Source organism: Acomys russatus, chromosome 3 (assembly GCF_903995435.1).
Source record: "Acomys russatus chromosome 3, mAcoRus1.1, whole genome shotgun sequence".
Lineage (NCBI taxonomy): Eukaryota > Metazoa > Chordata > Mammalia > Rodentia > Muridae > Acomys > Acomys russatus.
Genome location: NC_067139.1, coordinates 84754799 through 84780195, shown reverse-complemented (window position 1 = coordinate 84780195; position 25397 = coordinate 84754799). Strand labels below are relative to the sequence as shown.

Sequence of the window (25397 nt, the reverse complement as noted above, 5' to 3'; positions counted from 1 at the left end):
GTAGAATGCATGTAGTGATGTGTTTGCTTTATCAAAATGTTCGTAGCGTTTAAAGGAGATGACCTTTTAGACTTGTGACAATATTAAAATATTCAGGAAGATTCAATTGAATTTGTAACATTGTTTAAGTGATCTGACTTGTAAAATGTATAGAATCCTAGTTGTTGGCAATGTAGTTTTGTATTCTGTTTTGCCTCGGTAGGTATTATGAAGTACACAGGTTAAGTAGTGAGTGAAACCCAGGTGGCAATGGGTATCCTTTCTAGGGACCACAACTCCTCAGACTTCTGGATCCTAAAAACAGAGTCCACCATCAACTTTCACTCTGCCCTCTTCCTGGCAGCTAATTTCCACATAGAAAATGGTCCAGAGAAGAAGCCACTGTAGTTCTAGACCCACGACTCCAGCCACACGTGGTCCTCAGTGGTCAAGAAATGCTCTGGATCCTTTGCCAGCTTCCTGCCTCCCCCTCCACAGAAGCCAACTGCAGCTTTCCGTCCTCACCGTGGAATGCTTATGCCCACCCCTACGCCGCCCCACCCCGACCCCCACCCTGACACTGTCAGCAGCTGAGAGCCACAGGGTATGCTCCACTGGATACAGACTGGGATGGGAGCCCCTCCCTTACCCTCCCACAGCATCCTTCCTGTGCACTTCAGCCTCTTCCGGCTCCTGGCTCCCGGCTGGCTGCCGGAAGGCTGAAACTTCCCCTCCTGTCCAGGTGGCTGGCTGTCTTTCTCCACCAACCTAGACCAGTTTCCTCTGAGCACACCCCTTGTCTTTTGCTCTTTCCTACTTCCCTTCCACAGTTAAGTTTACGAGCGTGCATCTCTTACATCTAAAAGAGAAAAGGGTACACACGGAAGTAGCTATAGCTGCAGGTAGCTTTCCTCAGCTCGCTAAAGCCCTGAACCCCTTAGCATCAACTCACTTACTCTTCAGGCCTGACTGTCGTAATGGAAAGGTCTGTGACCAGTGGGTGGCCTGATAGTCACTGGTGAAGTCTGGCTCTAGTCCTCCACCCATACTGCCCTGGCCAGTGACCTACCCTGCAGGTGTCACTATTGTCCCCAGACATCTAGTCCTACTGCTGCCCAGGCTGTCCCTGCTGAGAACTGCTTCAGCCTTTAACATAGCATAATTGTGGCCATTTTGTTTTTCAGTCTCCATCTTGATTATAAGGTTTTCAGGCTCTGCCTTCCAATGACTATGTCTCTACGGTCTCACTTCTCAAACTTTGTGTGATTTGTTACCTGGACATTCTGTAAGGCCCCTCAACCACAGAACCAATCAAATTAAAGGTCACTTTGAAACACTTTGTCTAGCTGGTCAAAATAATGGAATGTTGCTTCCTACGCCTGAATATTTGGTTGTTACCTGGTTACAGTTTCTCTAAGAAGCCTGCCTTAAAAGCAGACGGATGTCACCGTCTGAGTCCCAAATTTAGACCGTGGCCCTGACAGATCAATTCTTGTTACCAATGTCACAGTCTAATTTACAGGCTGTGGCCCTGCCCAGTCAGTTCTTGTTCAGTGTTCAAATAAACTTCCATCAATCTGAGTGTGGCGTTCGAGTGGTTAGTGTGTGGTAACTCTTAACCCCTAACGCCCCTAAGATTGCTGGGGTAGTCAGGCTCTGGGCTTTCCATACATCTTTCCGTCCATGTCCAGGACCCTTTTTAAGACTCATTTGCCACTTTTGGTTTGTTCATTTCTTCTTGTTTTGAGACAGCGTCTAACCAGGCAGGTCTCAAACTCAGCAATCCTTCTGCTTCAGCCTTCTGAGGTGCTTGGATTATACAGGTGTGCACACTACCCCCTCTCTCTCTTGAGACTGGTGTGTGTGTGTGTGTGTGTGTGTGTGTGTGTGTGTGTGTGTGTGTGTGGCCCTGGCTGTCCTGGAACTTGCTTTGTAGACCAGGCTGACTTCGAACTCACAACGGTCCACCTGCATCTGCCTCCTGAGTGCTGGCATTAAAGGCGTGCGCCACCACACCCAGCTGCTCATCCTTCTATTAAATATTGGTTTCTCTCAAGGTTCTGTCCTGAATTTCTTTGGTCTTCACAATAGCACACATGTCCCTGCATATGCTGAAAACTTCCCCAATTTTACTCCTCCGGAACAGCAACTCCCTTCTAAGCAGGCGCCCACACTCCACCTCTACTCAGCCTGCTGAAACAGGAATCACGGGCTTTACTCACCAAGCCTTTTCTCCCTCCCCGTTCACTTTGTACTTCAAGCTTTCCTGTAACCCAGCTGCCCAAACCGGAAACCAGCTGTTCTCCGCAGGTCTCTCCTCACTCACAGCCTCTGGCTCTGTTCATTGCTTCCCATCTACCTGGTTAGCAACTAGCAACCCCTTAGCTAGATATCTAGAAAAGCCCCATAGCCTGCCCCGCCTCCCGCCCCACCCCACCCCACCCCACTGCCACCTGTGGCCTCCAGTTCTCCTCAACCCCCAAAGCTTTCCCTCTACTGGGTAATTGCCCCCAGTGCTCCATCTTAGTGACACACAGAAGCCACTGAAATGCTCTGGGGGTGGGGGTTGGAATGGAATGCAGAATCCTTGACATGTTGTGTGAGATGTCTCACAATCCAACGGCTGCGGTCTCCCCAGCTCCATCACATGTCACCTGCAAAGAACGTAAAACAAGTTGCACCATTCGGCTAGCACCCCTTAGAAAATGAAAGTAAAAGATTTAAGTTAAAACTTCATAGGACCAAGAGGATTGTTCTTAGACTCAAGAGAGAAAAAAATCAGGATACCTTTGAATTTGTGAAGCATCTCAATCTGGACCAAACTAAAAAGGAAAAAAAATTATATGTTTACATTTTACTTTATGTGTACGAGTGTTTTGCCTGAATGTGTGTATGTGCAGGTTGGGAAAGCACCTAGCCTAAACTCAGTATATATTGAGTTGTTCATGTGTGTATTAGTAAACAGTTGGAGAGCTGTGTGGTCCAGGGTCCTTGAACAATCTCCAAGCGCATATGGAACGTTTTGCATTCTAGCGGCCCTTTTTACCTGCTACAATGTTTCTGTCCTCCAGATACGGTTAGTTTTACAGGGAACACAAAGGTTTAGCGTAGTACCGTAGTACGGTGGTACCGAGTCACAGATGCTTGTGTGAGTTTTGACACTAGGATGGGAGGGCTGTGTGGATCACATTAGGTGAAGGGTCTGTCTGTGTGGTGACTGTTTTAACTTCTCTGTCAGTGATGAGAAAGCCCACCTATCTGTGCCCTAAATGAGAATGTGATGGGAGGAAATGAGAGTGGCCGTGGCCGCTCATGAACAGTGCCCACAGCGCTGGACTCTGCAAATAATAGAGGGGAGCTCAGCGAGGCATGGTGGCCTGTGCCTGTAACCTCAAAATATGGAAGGAGGAAACAGAGGATCGGGAATTCAAAGTCAGCCTCAGCTACATAGGAAGTTGGAGGCTAGCCTGGGCTCCATGAGACCATGTCTCAAAAAAAAAAAAAAAAAAAGAAAAGAAAAGGAAAGAAAGAGAAAAATATAGAAGGACACTCAACTATCTACTAAAATCTTGTAAAGTTTCTATAAGCAAAAAATATTCTTAGAAACCAGTGTGGTTAAGAGCTGATCACTGTTTCAAGCTATCGAAACAGAAAATAAGAGGATGTTGCTGACCACCTATCCAAAAGGCATCCCTAATCTCTTGCTCTCTGACCTGCACTAAGGGAAGGCCTCTGATTTTGCAGAAGGCGCTCTGGCGTGACTCTTCTGAACAGCACACAAGCTGTGAGCCCAGGACATTGCTCCCTGGGTTCTCATAGGTCTAATGTACTGTGTCACCTGAGTTTGGGAGACCACGTCAGTCACATCACCTGCTACCCTCTCCACGCCTACACAGAGCATGGTACATAGTAGGCACGCTTCAAGTAGGGAACGAATTGGGGTCACATATGACCTTGCCCTCCTTCCTGCACTCTGAAACCATGTTGCACCAAGCAGAAGTCTGGGCAGGTACAAAAGGCAGCAGAAAGCCAAGGCCCAAAGTCAGAGCACTTAGCCGAGAGTGTAGGGACTCTGAGCGTGAGGAAGAACAGGGGTTCCAGGTGCAGGAAGAAGAATGAACCCTAACTCCACAGACACCCCCATGCTGCTTATCCCCCAATTCCGGAGACGGGGAAAAAATCAAACATCAGCTCCATTTGAATTGATTTATTGAAAAATAAAATAAAATAAATCACATGAAAGAAGATATGATCAAAATTGTACATAACAGGAAGAAAAGTTTGAATACAGCCCTGGCGTGGGAAAGTGAGGCTAGCAATGCTATAGAAAGAGGTGGGAAAGAGGCAAAGGTAAGGGGGTGGGGGATGAGGGAACGCAGTACCTGCTAAAAACCCCACAGCTAAGCTCGCAGCATCAGGGAGCACCCAGCGTTCATTCCATCCAGATCCAGGTAGTTAATCCACAAGAGTTGGGAAATGGCAGCACGGGGAAAGGAGGTACAAAGCCCAAAAGGATGCCCATGCCTGAACCTGCTGCTAGAACCCCTGTAGTAGTGAACCCGAAGTCAGGAAGGTCCATCTGGGCCCCAGCTCAGCCACCAAGTAGCTGTTTGACCAGCTGGACTCAGTGGCAGCCCCCCGGCCCCTGCATCCTGCAACGTCAAAAAACTGCACTGGCTTCTCAAGGAATGAGCCACTAGGAGCCCGAGCCGAACTGGCATAGTGCTGGACTTCCTCTGCAGACTGGCAGCTCAGTGAGGTGAGCATGCCGAGGAATGAGACTAAGCACTCGTGACCGTGAGAGGCCCACTCCCACGGCAAGATCTGCACAACACCACCAGCAGGCTCTAAGGGAGCGCTACAGATCCAGAGAACTGCAGCCACTCAGCAGGACAAAGCAGTCCCCTGGCATCTAAGGGGGTGGGTAACGCACAGGCAGGAGAGGGCTGTGGAAGGGGGTGAGAGGAGTAAGAGGTAAAGCCACCCAGCATCTCCCCCTGAAGCAGAGCGTGGGCACCACCAGACCTAACAGAAGCAGCTCTTCCAGGACAGATGCCACACTTGGCATCAAGGTCCTTGATTCCTGGGAGTGACCACCATCCCAGCAGTTCTCAGGAATCGCCATTGACTGGAATCTATTGAGGTAGGCCGCCTCCTCCTGTCCAGCCTGCTCTTCCCTTTACAAACAGGTGGGAGGTTCACGGCTGATCGCCTCCACCCAGAGCCACCATCCTGCAGGCAGGGCAAGGCTACAACCCTTTCTTAACAGCTGGCAAGACAGAGGAACCTGACATGGAGAACTGCTGCCTCCCCGCTGCCAGTATGCGTCTGTGCCACTGAGAACTCCAGGGCAAAGGCTTGTCAACTGCACAGCGTAAGGGGGGTCACTCACGTAGGTGTGGTACCCACTGAGATAATAGTGTCAAATGTTGCGTGCAACACACCCACGTACACCTGCATGGATATGAAGGGACAAGATGGCACTTAGGGGAGGACTGCGAGCCTGGCCTGCTTTATTAAGGAGATTTTCTGCTCCCAGGAGTAAAACTGCCAGAGCCCAGTATGACAACCTTTGGCACATTCTCCAAACACCCCAGCCTAGGGGTGTTTCCATAGCGACAGTCATCTCGAGGTCAAGACAATTCAGCAAAGGTTTATGGAGCGACTTCTCCACAAAAGGCACGACAAGGTCCCCAAAAGCTGAGAGCACTGCTCACAGCAGAAAGGGGCCTAGCAGCAGAAACCCAGGACCCCCGTAAGCAGGCAGCTCCCCGGCCGCTCTAACTCACTGCTCCAAGTCCTTGAGGGACAGGGGCATGCCACTCTTGGCAAAGGCCTTCATTAGACTGCGGGGATAGACACAGCCCAGCTTATCTGGGATCGGGAAGCCCCACACCCTATAGAGTGACAGGCTCAATCGGTCCCCAATGTAGAAGGGACCCACCCACTTGGCGCTGCTGCCGTTCCTGGGGAGAGACAAGACAAGGACCTGGTCACCCACACCCCACCCATCCTCCTGGCTCTCCCTCCTGAGACGCCTGTTCTCCGCCTTCTCGCTCGCCTTGTCCGCCACCTTCCAGTGGAGGTCCAGCAGCCCCCGCGTCAGCTGCTGCAAGAAAGCATCCATCTTGAGCCCTTCAATGTTCGCACTGCTTATCTCCCACCACAACGGCTCCATCAGCCTCATTTCACTCCCAGTCAGGACCTGGAAGGGTGTAGCCTCTGTGGTGGAGGCCCGAAAAGCCAGATGCAGCAAGGGCAGGGAGGCTGCCCACTTCTTGCCATGCAGGAAGATGAACTCCTTCAGCGCCCTCTTGAACTCCCAGTAGGCCTCTGAGCTCATCAGACAAGGAAGCTGGAGGGCCCTACTCAGTGTAGTCACCTGGGCCCCTAGGGCCAGCCCGCAGCTCACCAGGACATGCCGGGCAAACTGGGAACCTTGGGCCGCCTCCAGCCTCATGGGAACACCCCATCTCGCAAACACATGCTGCAGCAACAGCTGGGCCACGGCCATGTGCGTATAGGGCTTCAGAGGGAACGCCTCTACCCAGCGGGTGTTGGCATCAGCCACGATGAGCACGTGCCTATGGCCCTCCTCACTTACAGTGACGGGACCCACCACCTCGATCTGCAGACTCGACCAGGGAGCTGTTGACCTGGGAGGCCACGGGGACTCGATGACTTTCAACTCACCCCCCGTGAGATTTGGGGGGCTACAGAACAAACAGCTCCTGCAGTGGTCTTTCACGTGCTCCTGCATGCCAGGCCACCACCCCAGCAACCGCACCTTCTTATAGGTCTCCTCTGGCCTCTGGTGGCCCCCCACGGGGACGTCATGCACAGAAAAAATCAGATCCCTCCGAAGTTGCCTTGGGACTACCCAGACCCTAGGATGCTTTTCCGCCTTAAACATGAGCAGGCCACTGTCCTTGTCGATGCTGAGGGAGTTAAAGGCGGAGCTGAACGGGGAAGGCCCGGACAATTTCTGCCCTGCCTGCAGCTTGGCAATGATATCGGCCAGGGTGCTGTCGCTCAGCTGTAAGGCCAGCAGGTTGGGCTTCCTGCCCTTAGTGTGGGGAGTCACCACCGGTGCTGGGACATCTGTCGGCAAATCCCAGCTCTGCCCGCCCCCTTCGGCCCCCTGCTTGGCCAGAGTATCCACGGTCACAGCAAACAGAGAGCCCCGGTAAGAGGTTCGGTAGATGAAAGGGGGAGATGACAAGCCAGAAGTGAGAGCAATGACATAGGAGAGCAAGCTCGGATGAGGTAGAGAGGCCCCGGCAGACGAGAGGAAGCCCCGGGCCTTCCAGAGCGGCAGGAGCTCCCAGAGGACGCTGAAGATCCAGTGGCAATGAGTGAGGAAAACCACTGGGAGGTGGGACTGGCCGAAGCGTTCTAGGCCACAGGCCACAGCTGCCAGGTGGGCATAGGTGGCTGTATACGGGGGACAGGAAAAGGCAAGGGAGACTGGGGGGCTGGTGGGGGACAAGATGTAGAGACCAAACCCAGCACACGGCTCGCCATCCCCGTCTTCGTTGTCGGTGCGGTAGAAGCAGTAGCCAGATATATGGACGCAGATAAAAGTAGCCAGGTCAGAAAAGGGAGGCAGAAGCTGGAAAACTCGAGGCATTGAGGAAGCAGCTGTCAGCAGCTGGTTTTTCCCCAGCAAGCCGTGGACAAGGGTCAATTCCAAATCCCTCTTGGCTTTGTCCTGCACCAAGAGAGACCATCGGATCAGCCACGCTTTGGAACCCTTATGGCTTTCCCGTGTCTCATCGTCCAAAGCGGTCCGGGGAGGCATAGGAAAGACAAAGAACGACTGGGTTGTCTCCAAGGCACTGGGAAAAATGCTTGAGGGCCCAAGCCACAGCATAGGGGCTGTCCCCCCCTGACTGAGGACCCTCGCTGTCCTCATCGGGGAGGAGGGGTTTTGAGGTATAGGCGACAGGGTGCTTCTTTCCTGAGTGCTCCTGATGCAGGATGGCCGTGAGTGACACTTGGCTGACGGTCACTTCCAGGTAGAAGGGCAGCTGGGGGTTGGGGGTTGCCAGGCAGAGGACGGACACCAGGGCACGTTTCAGGGCCAGGAAGGCCTTCTCGTGCTCCCGGCCCCATCGCCAGTCCGGCTTCTGCTTGAGGAGGCTGTGCAGGGGGCCCACGAGGACTTCATAGTCAGGAATGGCATCCCGGTGGGCGTCCATGAAGCCTGTGAAGTAGGACAGTGCAGTGAAGTTGCTGGGGACAGTGAGCTGGGCGAGCTGGCCGAGAACCTGCTCACAGGGAGCCTCCCCGTCCCAGGGGACATCTGGGCAGGGAGGCGAAACGACTGGCAGAAGGTCAATGTCCAAAGCCCCCTCAGAGGGGTCGTGCAGGCTGAGACACTGGAGGACCTCCTCAGGAAAGGAAGGGCTTGCCACTCCAAACTCCGACCCCAGGGAAGAGCTGTGCTCATCCTCCTCGTCGGACGCTGGCGTTCCCGGCTCCTCCACCAGCTCCTCTGCCACAATTTCCGCTCTCTGCTCCCTGGCTTCTTCCACATCCTGTAGACCCGCTGAAGGCTCAGGATCCGCGTCATTGCTCAACTCAGAGACGCTGGCTGGGCTGGGAGGAAGGGTCTTCCACACCTTCAAGAAATTGCCAATGTCCATGTCCAACCTATTACCAAAACAAGAAGAAGAAGGAAAGGAGGCAGCCCCGACGCCACATATGTGGTCACCCTGCAGAGTAGCACCTCATTCTTAAGAGTCCTTCATGCACGGTAGCTGTCAGTCAGGAGCAAGCCCACAAGTACTTGCTGTCTAGGTTACACACGCTAGAACATCAGCAACAGTTCTTCTGTGCTTTGAAAATGTACCAAATCAAAGCCTTCCTGACTGGGAGGGTCAGCTTGGCGTAACCTAGAGTCAGCTGAGAAGGGAGCTCCGGGGAAAGACTGTCTAGCTCTGGTACCTGCAGGCATGTCTGCGAGGGATCAGCTTGATCACACACTGAGGCCAGAAGACCCTCCCACCATGGGTGGCTTCATTCCCTAGGCAGGGGATCCTAGACTGTGCAAAATGGAGAAAGCGAGCAGAGCGCTAGCAAGCACACATCTAGGGCTCTCTTCTGACTGCAGGCACAGCATGACCAGTTCTCGCCAAGCTCCTACCACTGTGACACACTTCCCTACCGAGAGCCGTGAGCCAAAATAACCTGCTAGTTTGATAAGTGACGATTGGCACTATTACCCCAGAGTGCACATTCCAGGGTGGGTCTAACGCACAACGAAAGCCTCGGCTTCATTTCCAAAAACTGATGAAACGAGATGAGAGGCAGGCATGGGGGTGGGATGGAGGAGACGGAAGCAGTGTCCTGCCCACTGGTCCCAACCAAGTTCCCCTGCAGGTCCCAGAACACCGGGGGATGGGCAGCCACAAACTAGTTCTGCCAAGATGACCTTGGAAGAGCCCCTTGAGTCTCAAATCCGTCATCTGTGGAATGAGGAATATGATCGCTTCCATCTGACTCAGATTCTGAGGATCAGAGGAGGGGACCAACATGACAGGACAATTGACGGAGCTCTCTTGAACACAACGAAAGAAGAAGGCTGCCTGCTGCCACACGCCCCCAGCAGCAGAAAGCAGAACCAGCCAGAGACCAGGTTCCTCTGCCTGGTACATACACACGGAATGGAACGTCACACAGCTGGTAAAGTGCACTACATGGATTTGCAGGGCTTGGGTCCAAAGACGGCAAGAAAAGGCTGAGCACAGATGCCACTTGTGGAGACACACATGAAAAAGTGTTTGTGCGGTGACAATTTCAGGGTTTTGGTTTCCTTAAAAAACACAGAAATCGAGCTGGAGCTGAGCCTGGTGGCGCACGCCTTTAATCCCAGCACTCGGGAGGCAGAGGCAAGCGGACCGATGTGAGTTCGAGGCCAGCCTGGTCTACAAAAGGAATCCAGGACAGCCAGGGCTACATAGAGAAACCCTGTCTCAAAAAACCGAAAAGAAAAAATAAAGAGCTGAAGAGGTGGCTAAGAGGTTAAGAGAACAGAGTTCAATTCCCAGGGATCACGTGGTGGCTCACAGCCTTCTATAATGAGATCTGGTGCCCTCTTCTGGTGTGCAGGTGTACATGCAGGCAGAACATTGTATACTTGATAAATAAATCTTTAAAGAAAAAAATTTAAAAAGCATGTGTCCCCATACCTGACTCAAATAATTTTTTAAAACATAGGAAAATTATAAGAACATGTTTTTCATTTTAATCCTAGGTGTGGATATGGGCTGCTTCACAGAGCTGACCATGAGTTGCCTTGTGCTCTAGCAGAAGCACAGTTTTGCCAGCAGCAGATGGTTTCTGCAACTTTGTGCTGTTTGGAAATGCTGGGAACTTTTCAGAGAGTGTACAAATGCTAGAGCCCTGATGGGTGGTTGGTGGCTGGTGGTCAGTCAGGGGTGTTGGCAGCAGTTTGTTAGTAGCCGTGCTCAAAGGAAGACATTAGATTCAGAGATTTCTCTCTCTCTCTCTCTCTCTCTCTCTCTCTCTATCTATCTTTCTCTCTCTCTCTCTCTCTCTTTCTCTCTCTCTCTCTCTCTCTCTTTCTCTCTCTCTCTCTCTCTCTCTATCTATCTTTCTCTCTCTCTCTCTCTCTCTCTCTCTCTCTCTCTCTCTCTCTCTCTATCTATCTTTCTTTCGCTCTTATCTAGTGATGGGGACGAGACCAGGCGGGATAAAGGATGGGAAAGAGAAGAACCCACAAAGCAGCAAGGACTGGCTATATGTGTGGGAAACATTAAAAGCCTGGGATAGGAGGCTGGAGAGATGGCTCCGTGGTTAAGAGCACTATCTGTTCTTCCAAAAGTCCTGAGCTCAATTCCCAGCAACCACATGGTGGCTCACAACCATCTATGAGATCTGGAGATCTGGTGCCCTCTTCTGGCATGCAGGCACACATGCAGGCAAACACTGTATAAATAATAAATAAATAAAATCTTTTTTTTTTTTAAGCCTGATGGAAATGGTGGACATATAAAGATGAAGAAAGGTCAAACCACTGTTCATTACTAAGAACTAGATAAATATTGACTAATACTAAGATGAGTTTCTGCTCAGTCCCAAGGACGCCTGGGAGGTAGAGAAGGCCTGACAAATTACCTGTTTGGCTTCTTCAGAAATTCCTCCAAGGTGGGGCCATCACGGCCCAGGGGGTCATCTGGTACCATGAAGAGACTCCCAGCAAAGGTGAATGGCAGCAGGCTGGACCCACAGGAGAAGAGGAGATGTCACAGGTCAGCCACACCCTGTTGAGAGCCCACCCCACGTGCTAGCAAGTACTGAGAAGCCAAGGCCCCCGCTTCCTTCCCCAACATCTTCCCTGCCACAGGCTGCGACATCACTGAGAAATAGGGGTTCGAGTCCCCAGGGCCTCACCGATCTTTGATCATCAGTTTCTTGGAATTATTCATTAGGATGTGAATCTGTTCATTAGTGACAATGACCCCATCTGTCTCCTCTGCCAGCTTTACCATGAACCTGTAAGAGAAAGGAAATCATTCACCACCCGGCAACCAGCCCTCTCCGCTTCTGGGCCCTCAGAAACTCTGCCAAGACCATAGTGCGTAGCCGCCTCTTCATGTGGCCATCTGGGATCCCAGCATCCCCCAGAAGGTGTACTTGGTTGCACAGACACCCCAAATGTATATACAACCACACACCCCGTCTCATGCACATGGGCGCATGCAACACAGAACCCATCCTCTGGTCCCCATTCACACAAGGGTATTTTCTGCTCCCATTTTTTGCACCTGTGGGATGTAGATAAAATACCCACTCGATGTTTCCGTAATAATTAAACTTGAGGTGATGCTTTTTAAGTGTCTGATTTAGTGCCCAGCACACAGCACACAATATTCATCAAGGCACAATACTCACATTCATGTCAAGATGTACATCCACATATATACCAACACATAAAATCACGTGTCTTAGTAAATAAAGCCATTCTCCCAAGGATCACTTTCCTTCTAAGAAGAGTTGTAACCAAGGAAAAAGAAATCTCAGCAGTCCCTGGGTTTTCACATGCTGTTCCCGAAGTGCCCAGCAGAGGGCACCTCTACAGAAAAGTCATCTAGCCTTAAACACTTGTCTAGATTTAGAGGCTTTAACAAACTCAGCCATAGCCAGGCAGTGGCGGTGCACGCCTTTAATGGTAGTACGGCAGAGGCAGAGGCAGGCAGAGCGCTGTGAGTTCAAGGCCAGCCTGGTCTACAGAAAGAGTTCCAGGACAGCCAGGGCTACACAGAGAAACCAAACCAAACCAAAACCTTAGCCAAGAGTCAGCTCTGGGAGCTGGGAAGCTTGACTGGTTCTGCCCAGCCCTTCACAGGCTTGAAGGCTGTGTGGACTGCAGAGAGCACAGGAAAGAAACAGCCTCTCCCTACCCAGCACTCATGGTGCCCAAGTGAAGCCAGCAGTTTGGCTGAGCATCGGGCCTAGGACTACAGCAGGGCCTCTCTTCCCTGCCCTAGTATAAGCAGGGCCACAGACTCCCCTGGGCACACTTGTTCTGCAGCCATGCTGGACAGTGAGGGCTGAGGGTGGCAAGCACAGAGGATGTCAGTGTTGAGGCAAACCGCGGCCTTCTAACTCCATCTCTAGAGCCTTGCCAAAGGATCCGGCTGTGTACGGTCACATACATACCTCCTCCCAGCAGAGCTCGGGGAAGGAGGGTTGAAGGCATTCCTTGAGATATGGACAGAAAAGCCTGCGGTACCTGTGACTCTCACTTGAGACGGTACTCAATTGGATGAGCCTCACGCTCACGGGCCAAGACGTGGCCTCCACAGGCCATGGAGGAGGTACGCCAGCTAGCTCAGGGGAGTACTGCACCTCAGTTCCAAAGATGGCAGTGACCTTGTGCTTGGCAAGAGCCAACCTTCAGCTATCGCCTCATCTGTGCGCCGGTCCCTCCTCTCCGACTTGCCATTTGTCTCCATTGCCCCTTGAGAAGACGAGGTGGGACCCCATGCACCCTGAGCCCCACAGAGGGAGCCGGGGAATGGCACACCTGTAATCATACGTGGTGATCTTCTTGCCGTTTTCCAGCTGGGAGGGGGTGATTGAAAGCATCTTGAGGGAGTGAAGCTTCGTCAGAAAGTGACTCTCTGAGGAGACACGGGACACAGAGATCAGGGGAGGGGCCACGAGGGAAAGACCACGGTAGGGTGCTGGACCAACGCAAGGAGAAGGCCAGCCTGGTGGTGCCGGAGGCACCGGGCAGCCGTGGGCGCCTCACCTCTCACTCTCCGGTTCTTCTTCAGCTGCCAGGTGGGTACAAACACAGTGACCTCTCGGTGGCCTCGGTTCCAGAAGTACTGCACTGCCAGGGCAATGCCTCGGCAAGAGAAGAAGTGCTGGAGGCCATGGCTGTGGGGATGGCGGGAGTGAGAGAACTGTTTCCCAGAAGGCCCTCCCCACACACCCATATGTTATCATTTACCCCTTGCCCTGAGGTCCCAGCAGCACTGACATTCCCTTCTCACTGCCCACCCCACCGAGCCCTCCCTCTCTCTCCCTCTCCCCCTCCCACCCCCCTCTCTCTCTCTTCCTCCTCCTTCTCCTCCTCCTCTCTCTCTCTCTCTCTCTCTCTCTCTCTCTCTCCCTGAGAAAGGGTCTCTCTGTGGCTCTGGCTGTCCTGGATGGAGCTTCCTATGTAGACAAGGCTGGTCTTGAACCCACAGAAGTCTTCCTGCCTCCACCTCCTGAGTGCTGAGACTAAAGGTGTGCGTCACCACACCCGGCCTGCAGGTCCTGTTGAGAACTTAAAGAAGGAAAAAAATAATACTCCCTGACCACCTACTGTGTGCTGGGAGCCTGCTCAGCACACATAACTACCAGCATGGCTCTGTGCTCACACCTCAACAGCAGTAAGCAGTAAGCAGGCTGTGGTCAGGAAAAGCTTCTAGCAGGTTCGGGGCCAGGTCTTGAAGTCTGAGTTGCTGAAAAACTGGCTTAGGAAAAGCACAGGCCTTTGCAGCAGGTAGATCTGAGCCCAGTGGCCAAGGAAATCCCTGGCTGACTCAGAGACCATGAGCAAAAGTCCTCACCTCTCCAACTGCATCCACATCTACCTAAGAACAGAAGGCTACATTTAGAGACTTGTCAGGGCTCTGACCTCACTACCTACCACACAGTAGCCATTCCACATGGCCCCTTCCCTCTAGTTACCCACAAAAGGTCAGGATGCCTGCCCTGTGCCCCAGCACATCCAGCCCGTGGCTACTCACACCATGGCTACACTGCTGCCGTCAATGACCACTCTCCTCAGCCTCGGATTGCCAGGCTCCTCAGACAAGTTCATCTCGAAGGGTGTGTTCAAGGCCTCGTTGTACCTCTGGAAGCTGGCCACTGTGTTGCTGGCCTGTGGGTGATGAGGCGACTGCCTCTGGCCTCCCTCCCAAGCCCCAAGAAGTCCTTCCTTCAGAAATTGATGCTTACTTCTGGAGGCCAAGGTGTCACTGGACTGGAGACACTGCCTTCCAGCCTTTCCCTGGCCCTTAGACATGGCAGTGCTACTCTTTGAAGCCAGGACCTCAATCGGGAGTTTGACCTCCTCCACCGCTGGCCCTGCAGCTGTGGACCTCTTCTGGGCTGCAGATGCTTTAGATGGTCTGGAGGCTTTGGGAGCTTTGCTGGGCACGGGTGTTTGGGGAGCTGCAGATCCTGCTTTAGCTATGGGCCCAGTTTGAACCTTAGGGTTTAGGGGACCTACAGGTGTTTTCACTGAAGGCATTTTCTGAGCTTTAGGAGTACGGGGGGTTGTGGGTATGTCAGGAGCTGCTGGTTGACCCGCACCTGCCTTTGGGACTGTGGGCACCGCAGGAGCTGCTGGTTGACCCGCAGCTGCCTTTGGGACTGTGGGCACCACAGGAGCTGCTGGCTTTGTTGAGGCTGAAGGCACTTTGGGAGCTGTGGGCTCGGTGTATACTACTGACTTCTTTGGGGTTGTAGGCACGTTGGGAGCTGCAGAAAGCCCCTCCCCAGCGGGTGGGTGTTCAACTTTGGACACTGCTGCAGCCATGGACATTTCAAGAGTTTCAGACACTGTTGCACCTTCGGGTGCCAACTGACCTGGCATCCTGGTTTGAGGCACCTGCCTCTCTTGAGCTGTGGGTCCCCCTTGCTCTGTGGGCAGTGCTGATGAGGGCAGCCCTTCCAGGTCTTTACAATTTGATGATGTACTTCTTTTCATTTCCCTGCTCAGCGCTAGCTTGGGGTATAGACATCAAAGATGGTCCTATGTGCAGAAGTTCTGTGCTGACTTTCTCTTTGGTACCACAGTCCCCTGGGCTAACCTTCTCTCTGGTACCACAGTCCCCTCGGCTAACCTTCTCTCCAGTACCACAGTCCCCTGGGCTAACCTTCTCTTTGGTACCACAGTCCCCTGGGCTAACCTCCTCTCTGGTACCAGAGCCCCCTGGGCTAACCTCCTCTCTGGTACCACAGCCCCCTGGGCTAACCTTCTCTCTGGTACCACAGCCCCCTGGGCTAACCTTCTCTTTGGTACCACAGCCCCCTGGGCTAACCTTCTCTTTGGTACCACAGTCCCCTGGGCTAACCTCCTCTTTGGTACCACAGCCCCCTGGGCTAACCTTCTCTTTGGTACCACAGTCCCCTGGGCTAACCTTCTCTCTGGTACCACAGTCCCCTGGGCTAACCTTCTCCCTGGTACCACAGGCCCCTGGGCTAACCTTCTCTCTGGTACCACAGTCCCCTGGGCTAACCTTCTCTTTGGTACCACAGCCCCCTGGGCTAACCTTCTCTTTGGTACCACAGCCCCCTGGGCTAACGTCCTCTCTGGTACCAGAGCCCCCTGGGCTAACCTCCTCTCTGGTACCACAGCCCCCTGGGCTAACCTTCTCTTTGGTACCACAGCTCCCTGGGCTAACCTTCTCTTTGGTACCACAGTCCCCTGGGCTAACCTTCTCTTTGGTACCACAGCCCCCTGGGCTAACCTTCTCTCTAGTACCACAGTCCCCTGGCATCCCAGGTGAACTGATGATCTTTGTGGGGGTCTCCAGTCTCGTGCTATGCTCTAGGGCCATCTCCCTCCCTAGCTCGGCATCTGGTCTACACGCTGGGCTCTCGGCGCTGGGCAGAGGAAGCAGCTCTTTCTGCTTCCACTCCAGGGTTAAGGGCAAAGGATTGTGTCCTGGCAGCTTCAGCTGAGTGGGGGCCATAGGCCTCTGCCAGAAGGAAAAATTGAAGCAAGCCTGGGAGAGGAGCCAGGCCAGGTGAAGAGACTGCAGCTCATTGATGTTCCAGAAGGTTGCAGCAACAGCCCCTGGCCACAAGGGCCCAAAGGCTGGTCCAGGGGCCCAGGCCTTCCAGGATGGACACACGCTGCTCAGAGCTGACACTGGCGGCTGCAGTGAGACTCTGTCCTTCCCCTTCTGCACCTGCCTTGGCTGCAGGAGGGCATGGGTGTTGTCTGATGAGTCCTGGCTGCTGGCGGCTTGCACAATGGGTCCTTCCTCTCCTACACTGTTCATAGCACCTTGCTTGTTGGGCCGGAACCTGGAGAAAAGCCCAAGTTTGTTGAAAAGGCGAGAAAGGCAATTTGGTCCCAAATTACTATTTCCTTGGGATCAGGAGCAGGGGCCACGATGGGGGACAGGGACAGAGAAGACTCATTCTCCAGAACTTACCCTGCTAGCTGGTGCGCTGTCTCCTGCTGAGAGTTCCGAGCTGGGATCAGGGGCCCAGCTGCTTCCAAACTTGTTACTGTCTGTGAATTTTCTGAAGCTCGATCCAAGGTTCCTATCTCTACGAAGGGTCCAGGGCCGTGTCCTGTGGTCACCAGGGATGAGCCTTCCTTCTGCTGCTGCCGGTCAGGGCAGATAAGGACCTCTGGGCTGGAGCAGGTAGCAGAGGTGCCAAAGTGGCTGATCCACTCAGTGATGTCCTCCTTGCCAGCAGCTTCTCGGACCAGGCTGAGAAGCAGCTCCTGGACCGCTGGGGGAAGCTGCAGCAGGTCCCCTGCATACTGGTCACCGCGGAGCCACACCACGGCCCCAAAAGCCTGGGTCACCTCTGTCTCCCAAGCCCCCCGGGAGGTGGTCACTGGGGCAGGGCCCCAGCGCAGCCGTGCCACCAGCTCCTCCAGCCAGTTCTGCGTCATGGTGAAAGATTCAGTGAGGCCACCCACCATCAGAGAGCCAGGGGGACCAGGCACCAGGTAGGCCAGGGTACTCCAGCAGAGGCAGTCCAGGAACAAGCCTTGTGCCCCAAGAAAGGCGCAGTGCAGGACTGGTGGATAGCGAACCTCCTTCCACAGCTCTGGGCTGCACAGACCCTTCAGATATTCCTGGGCAGAAGGGAGAGAACAAAGGGAACCAGTGGTTAATCCCAGTCTGTCCTCTACACCTCAAAAGCTTGCTAAATCCATGCCTCCCGCAGATGACACCACCAGGCCTGGGTGCTCTGCACCCCACCCATGCCCCACCCCCTCTTCCCAGGGAGTGGTGGCAGAGTGGATGACACTCAAAGTAAAAAAGAGAAAAGACTGGCTGGAGAGACAGCACAGTAGCTAAGGGTACTGTCTGCTCGTCCCAAGGACCCAGGTTCAATTCCCAACACCCACACGGCAGCTCACAATTGCCTATAATTCCAGTTCTGAAGGATCTGACATCCTTATACCAATGCACATAAAATAAAATTAAATAAATTATTTTTTAAATTTTTAAGAAAAAGAGAGAGAGAGAAATGACTCAAGTTTGGAGTCAAGGGACCTCGTGCCAGTTTTAATTTGGCCTTAACAGACGAGGAAGCATTTTTGGAAGTCTGCCATCTTCTCAGGACCTCAGTGTCTTCACCTACAGCGAGGCAAGTTAAACTAGATATGCTTGGGTCCAGCCCCCGCTGTGTGGCACCTGGGGGGAAGGGAGGTACAAAGCACCAAGTGCTCTCATGTACCTAGTACTCATGGGCAGCCTGGGCCAAGTTCTTAGTTCCCTCCTTCCATTTGCATCTCCCCATCCGTTCCCACCAAATCACTAGACAGGAAGCTCTGGTGAGCTAAGTGAGCTAAGGATGGCGCCTGGCACAGCCTGATCCCATCCTAGTGTCTCGTAAGAGCTTGTCAAAGCGTTCACAGCTCAAGGGTGTCTTCTCCACATCCCAGCTGCCTGAAACCAGAGCTCTCTACATCTCCGCCTGCTGACTACACAGTGACTCCCAGGCAATCCAGTAGGATTCCCGCTTAATCCCCTCCACAAGCTCTCCAGCACAACCTGTATCTGTAACCATGGTTACTCATGTTGCCCAGCAGTGAAGATAGGTTGTTGGGCCAGCGTCCGGAGGGACATTCCAGATTCACATTGCCCTCATGTTCGCAGGGAGAGCGGCTGGCTTCATCTGACTACCAGCATTATCCGTTCATCTTCAGGAGCTCGTAAACCGTCTCATAAAGCGGCAGCCTAAGTGGACTGAGCTGACCCTCCTGTCCTTCCACACCCATGTCCTTCATAATCACCCCCCTCCTGCCTTCCCTGGCAGTTCCATTTGGTGACAGACGTCTGTCCCCTCTCTACTTCCCCAACCCCCACCTCACTCCCCACGCCCCACCCCCTGCTTTTTAAAGTCTCCAGCAGCCACCTTGAAGCCCACACTAGCGTCTTTGCTCAGGGCATACGACATCCCCTCCCCCCCTCCATTTTAGCTGGCTTCTGCAGCCTTCCTTCCCAGGTGTAACTCCTCCCACCCTCTCCCACCCAAACTTAATCTGGTCCCACTATCAGGCAAGAGCAAATGTGACCAGATGCACGCAACTCTCAATTTAACAAATATTCCAGTCAGGCGTGGTGGCACACACCTGTAATTCCAGAACTCAGAGAGTTCGAGGCCAGCCTGGTTTACAAAGTGAGTCCAGGACAGCCAAGGCTAACACAAAGAAACCTTGTCTCGGAAAAAAGAAAAAAGTTACCCATCCCATGTAAAGTCAAAGAAGCAGGCTAAGGAAGAAAATTGAGCGTAGGTTCTTTAAAAAAAAAAAAAAAAAAAAAAAAAAAAGTTTGATGGGGTTGTGGAGAGGGATCTGTGAACAAAATGCTTATTACACAGTCATGAGAAACACAAAAACCGCATATCTCCAGCTCCTACAACAGTGGCTCTCAACCTGGACCCCTTTGGGGGAGGGTCAACCTGGAGCCCTTTGGAGAAGGGTCAACCTAAACCCCTTTGGGGGAGGGTCAATCTGGAGCCCTTTGAGGGAGAGTCAACCGGGACCTCTCTGCGGGAAGGTCAGCCAACCCTTTCACAGAGGTCACTTAAGACTATCAGAAGACACAGACCTTGACATTACAATTCACAACAGTAGCAAAATTACAGTCATGAAGGAACAACAAAATTATTTATGATTGGAAGGGCCCCAACACCATGAGGGACTGTAGTAAAGGGTTGCACACCAGGAAGGTTGAGAATCGCTGTTCCAGAGTGATGGAGGATCTTATGGGGGTTCCTGGCCAACCAGTCTAGTCAGTCAGTGAGTTTCATGGTCTGTTAAAAAAAATTGCCACCTCAAAAAAGCAGGGAGGGGGCTGGAGAGATGGCTCAGTGGTTAAGAGCACTGCCTGCTCTTCCAAAGGTCCTGAGTTCAATTCCCAGCAACCACATAGCAGCTCACAACTGTCTGTAACTCCAAGATCTGACACACTCACACCAATGCACATAAATTAAAATTAAATAAAAAATCTTAAAAAAAAAAAAAAAAAAAGCAGGGAGGTGGAAGGTGTTGGCGAGATGGCTCGGTGGTGAAGAGTGTTTGCTGTTCTTCCAGAGGACTCAAGTTCAGTTCCCACATCTGTCCCAGGATTGTCCAGGGGATCTGACACTTTCTAGATCACCAATGGTTACCACTCTTATAAAAGGTACAGCAATTGAGATCATTTTTAAAATAATAAATATGAACTAATGTTTATTAGACCTTATTATGTGCCAGGCACATAGATAATCTAATACATTCCTCTCCTAGTCCTGCAAAGGAAATCTCCATTATCATTGTTTTAGATGAGAAAAGAGGGTCACAGGTTCAAGTTCACACACAAGCAAGGATGCCTAGCACAGTGACCCCAAAGTCTAAGGTCTCACCATGATGTCAGTGACACTGAAAAACAAAAACAGATGAGGAAACAGCAAGCATTTACAGTCCAGAAAGTGATTTGAACAATCTACAGATAAATGACGCCTAAAAATAGGAAAAACATCAAAAAGAGTGATATTTGTAAAAATATATTGCCTAAATTTCCACAGATCCTCTGTCAATGTGAAGTTAAATAAAAACATTAACATCAAACAATATTATACCCATCCATGCACGCAAGATGCTTGCAGCATCCCAGGATCCTCCCTCCCTCCTTCCTTCCTTCCTTTCTTCTTCTTTCTTCCTTCCTTCTTTCCTTCCTTCCTTTCTTCCTTCTTTTCTTTCTTTCTCAGAGATCCGCCTGCCTCTGCCTCTCGAGTGCTGGGATTAAAGGCGTGTGCCGTCACGCCCAGCTTTCTCCTTATAAGTCAGTATTCCATCTGCCTTCAAGGGCCACCTCAATTTACACAAAAAAGCTAAGAAAAATGAAAGAACCAAAAAGCTTTAAACTCAAAGAGTGGAAGGAAAAAAGGCCAAGTTCTTAGAGAAGGAGGTCGGTCTGAAAACCTAATACTCCTAACACAGAGAGAGACAGACAGACAGAGACAGAGACAGAGACAGACAGACAGACAGAGACAGAGAGAGAGACAGACAGAGACAGACAGACAGAGACAGACAGAGACAGAGACAGACAAACAGAGACAGACAGAGACAGAGAGAGAGACAGACAGAGACAGAGAGAGAGACAGAGACCGACAGAGACAGAGACAGACAGAGACAGAGACAGAAAGACAGGCAGAGACAGACAGAGACAGACAGAGACAGAGACAGACAGACACAGAGACAGACAGACACAGAGACAGACGGACACAGAGAGGCTTCCTTACCTACAAAAGGCCTTCATTACTCTCATTTCTAGTGTCAGAAGCACACTGAGCAGTGTGGCACACAACACACAGAATACTGTTTTTTAACAAAACAACGCGCATGACTCCTGGACTCTTATTAAAATGTAATGACAGCAATGAAAAACAAGAAACAGCAAGAAAAGAGTTGAAAGAGTCAGGCAAAAGTCAGAGTTAGCCAGGTATGGTGCTGCACACCTTCAATCAGCACTTAGAAGGCAGCAGGCAGGTGTATCGGGCCAGCCTGGTCTACATGGCAAATTCTGGGACACCCAGGGCTACACAGAAAGACTGTTTGAAAATAAAAGGCTAGGCTTAGAAAGTAGAAAAATGGGGGCGGGGGGCCTAGAGAGATGGCTCAGCAGTTAAGAACCCTGGCTGCTCTTCCAGAGGACCCAGGTTCGATTCCCAGCACCACATGGTGGCTGACGATCGCTGTCATCAGATCCGATGCCCTCTTCGAGTGTGCAGGGACACATGGATGCAAAGCACTCATACATAAAACACATAAACAAACTTTTAAAAATAGAAAAAGTTAACAAAAATGGGAGAAAAGTCAAAAAGGGCCTGCAGAAAGCTCATCTAGACAGGAACTCAAGAGGGCAAAGTGCACACGACGGGTCGGCAGCCTCCAATGTCGCAGACGTGCAGACCATGAGGTCCAGAAGGAAGGCCTGGTGAGTGCCGAGTAACACAGGAAATGAAACACGTGTCCACACAAAGCAGGCTCACCGCGAGGACTCACCATGTTGATAAAACTACAAACTTGCTCAAGGGAAAACATCTCATGCAAAGGGACAGGACCAGAACAGCCTCAGACTGCTCAAATGTCAACAGATAACGTCTTCTCATTTCTGGGGGGAAAAGATTTCCCTTTATCACTCAGTACCAGCTAAGCTACCAATCAAGTAACCTTTAGATACTGGCCTTCAAGTGGCCTTCAGACATTCAGATAACAACACGCCTGTCCTCCTAGAAAATATGAGGTAGGCACATGGCTCCATGGAGGAGCCTCAGTCCTGGGGAAATGCTTATACATTATATATGTGTACATTGTATTTATATTTTATATACTATGTATACACACATACACACACACACACACACATATTTCCTAAATCCTTCCACTGCACAAGAACTTAAAAAACATAAGCCTAACAGAGTTTTGTTTTTTTGTTTTCTCAAAAAGCAAGCACAGGTGATATCAAAACACCCCCAGGCCCTACATGTCTCTGTGTGTGTGTCTGTCTGTGTGTCTGTGTGTCTGTGTGCGCACATGCATTAGGAAACCACTTAGTCTGTTCTCTGCCACCATAAGAAAATGCCATACGTTGGGAGACAGGGACGTGCAGCAAGCCCATCTCATAATAAATAGCTCACCTCTTAATACTGCTACAACCACAATTAAACTGTAGCGCGCATCTTGGTAGGGGCAGACAGACCACAGCGCCTCTACAGAGCAATTGCCAAAACCAAGAAGCCATGCAAGGAGCTAAACAATCTTCTGAGTGAAAAGCAAGAGACCCCCCTCAGGACGTCTGTCTTCTGTTCAGCAGTCATTACTGGGTACAGCTGTCACTGTAGGACCCAACTGGTTCAGACAGTGTGTGGCTGCTACACAGTGCAGAAGGGACACAAGGGTTTAGCCTTTTGGCTCTTTTAACCACTGTTCGCCCAGCTCCGCTGTCTGTTTATTGGTTTTCACCTCAGGGGAGCCAGCTTCCCAGAGGTCTGTTGTCCTACCTGGGGTGTGATACGAAGCAACATCTCCGGTATTCCCTCAATCCTCCCACTGTACAAGAACTTAAAAACACAAGCTTAACAGAGATTTTTTTTCTCCTCAGAAAAGCAAGCGCGGGTGACATAAGAGCACACCCAGGCCCTACTTCAGGTGAGCCGGCATCTTCCTTGACACCCTCAGACCAGGACAAACGACCCCACTTCACCCTTCCTTCTCTCCCAGAAGTTCCATGCCAGCTGGCCACGTGTGAAAGGCTTCCAGTGTTACCAGAATGCAAACTCCACGTGCCCACAACTACAGCTGGAGTCAGCCACACTGCATCCCTAGGAAAACCAAGCCGTCCTCACATGCATTACTTCAGCTGGCCCTTCGCAGACTCTTAAAGAGAATAGTATTCGTGCATTGTTTTACAAATAAGGAAAAGGAAAAGAAAAAAAAAAAAAAAGCTCAAGATGGCGGTGACAAGGTGTCAACCCCGGATCTCCTGACCCTTGGAACAAAACCTTATCCTCTCTACATTCCACATTCTTTGGCCCCAAAGTTTCTCCCTTCTGTTCACCACCAGGTACAAGAAAGGAAGTTACCCAGGATCCCTTGCAAGCTACATCTCCTCCCCACCCCCATCTTCAACAACGTCTCTCTCCAGGGCAAAGAGGGATGGATGCAAGAGGAGACTGGCAGAGGCGCTGGGTTCACTTAGCAGGGTTTGGAGTGAGCCTTCAGAGCCAGACTCTACAGCCCAGGGAGGCAGCAGTGCAGGTGAGGGCTGACAAGCTGGAAGCGGCGGACCTGAAGTTTAATCAGGAACCACTAAGTGGAGCGTCTCAGGCAGCGCTACTGGGGGGTGTGGGGGGGGGGGGGGCAGAGGAATCAGGTGGCTCAGCAGCAGAGGGCCTGTGTGGTACGCACAGGCCCTGGGTTCAGGCCCCCAAAAGAAGTGGCTTGGTCAGCTGGTTGGTTCTCCATGAAGGCTGTGGTACTTTACAGCAACACTGAGAAGATAAAGAACCCAATGGCCCCTTCTTAGCTTACCCTACCTCACCCTTTGAAGCTAAGGGGCCCCTGCACATCTGTTCTCTGGGCAAACACCTCTCTCCTCCCCCAGCTTCTCTGTCAGAACTGGAAAACTGCTGATGCAGCAGGCTCACTGAGCGTGCTCAGGAGAAATTTCCCAGCCTCCCTGTCCTCCTGCCGCCAGTGTTCTGGGCCTCTCTGGCCCTAGGCCTTCACAGACCCAGCTGAAGACCTAAGACTAGTGTGTATCGAGAGAAGGGAGCCTCGGGTCACTCCTACAGGAAATGAGAAGGGAATTTGAGGGAGCTGGGGGCCTCTCAGGGGACTGAGGCAGGGGGAGGAGTCCAAACAGTGAAGCTGGTGAGAGAAGCCAAGTTGAGCTGTAAGAGCGACAAGCCGTGTGTGACCTGCCTTGTCCAATACCCAACCCCACACAGCAGGCCCTTTCACCTCAACATCCATGACCCTCTTCCCAAATTTCCCTAGCATCTCAAGGCAGTGCCTTCCAAGAACAGACGCATCCCACCCTGGGCACAGCAAGAATATGGGCCAGGGTCCCAGGTTCTAGACCAGTCACCACCAACCTGCTCCTACCAGACTCTGATGACTCGGGCTGTCTCTGAGCCCTACCACCTCCTCTTATACACTGCCAAGACTGCTCTAGAAGTATCTCTAGGGCCCTCCTCCGGTCCTCAGAGAAACAGCCCGGGATTTAAAGCAGACAGAAAAAGGATGGAGGCCGTCTTGGTGAGAACAAAGACTGTATTTTGCAGAGGCCACAAAAATACAGGCCCTTAAATTGATCCCAAGATGAAGAAAATCAGGGCCCTGAACGCTGAGGCCGGGCCAGAGATGACTCCTAGAAAGAGAGTTTCAGCCGAGGTGCTCCAGCACACTTGAAAGGAAAGAAGTGACTCTGGAAGGCCAGAAGGAGAGAGAGAGAGAGAGAGAGAGAGAGAGAGAGAGAGAGAGAGAGAGAGAGAGAGAGAGATGGAGCAGAAAAGAAAGCAGAGAGACCCGAGCTGGGGTTGCAGATCTGGAGGAAGAAGGCCCAGTACTTACAAGCCAAGCAGCAGAACCTCAGTTGAAGACCTCTGGGGACCACTGACTCCCCAGGAGTGAGGAAGAGGATCTGACTAGAAGCGGCAGCTAAGGAAGAGAAGAAGCTACTTACTTTGGCTTTGCCCGTATTCTCCCGGGGCCCCTCCAGCTGCAGCCAGAAGTAGGGGGTGTCGGGACGGCTCTGGAAGGCGTTCACCTTGACCCTGAAGATGCGCTGGACTTGCAGTCGCTGCCGGTGGACTCGGGGCTTCGATTTTGTCTGCACCATGAACCATTCCTGCGCTGGGGGTCTACCCCCCGACAAGAGCATGGCTGCCCCGCTCTGGCCCCTGAAAAGCTTGAAACAAGTGTCACCGATCCCACCCGCCGCCGCCGAGGCCCTAGCCTCGAGGCCCCCCAACCACCTAGCCGCGCAGCCTAAGCCACGCCTCCCCTCCTTGCGGTGCGCCCCCACCCCACCCCACCCCACCCCAGCCTCCCTGCTGCCATGGACTCTGCGACCCACCCACCAGCGTTCCGCGCCCGCCCTCCCAACTCTGTCCCTTTCCGCCACTGCTCAGCAGACAAGCCC

The 25397-nt window shown here is 52.1% G+C and overlaps 1 protein-coding gene across 1 annotated transcript; it reads right to left on the bottom strand.

The window, feature by feature from the left end:
- Positions 1–5418: 5418 nt before the first annotated feature.
- On the bottom strand, positions 5419–25139 carry Nynrin (NYN domain and retroviral integrase containing). The gene is given in 16 exon segments (XM_051143372.1): positions 5419–7771; positions 7773–8634; positions 11122–11223; positions 11398–11499; positions 13034–13130; positions 13262–13392; positions 14253–14611; positions 14666–14766; positions 14863–15205; positions 15237–15320; positions 15387–15419; positions 15519–15584; positions 15618–15683; positions 15915–16542; positions 16674–17332; positions 24939–25139. Coding segments are annotated over 16 exon segments (5838 nt in total). The 5' UTR covers positions 25137–25139; the 3' UTR covers positions 5419–5764.
- Between the last annotated feature and the right edge of the window lie 258 nt (positions 25140–25397).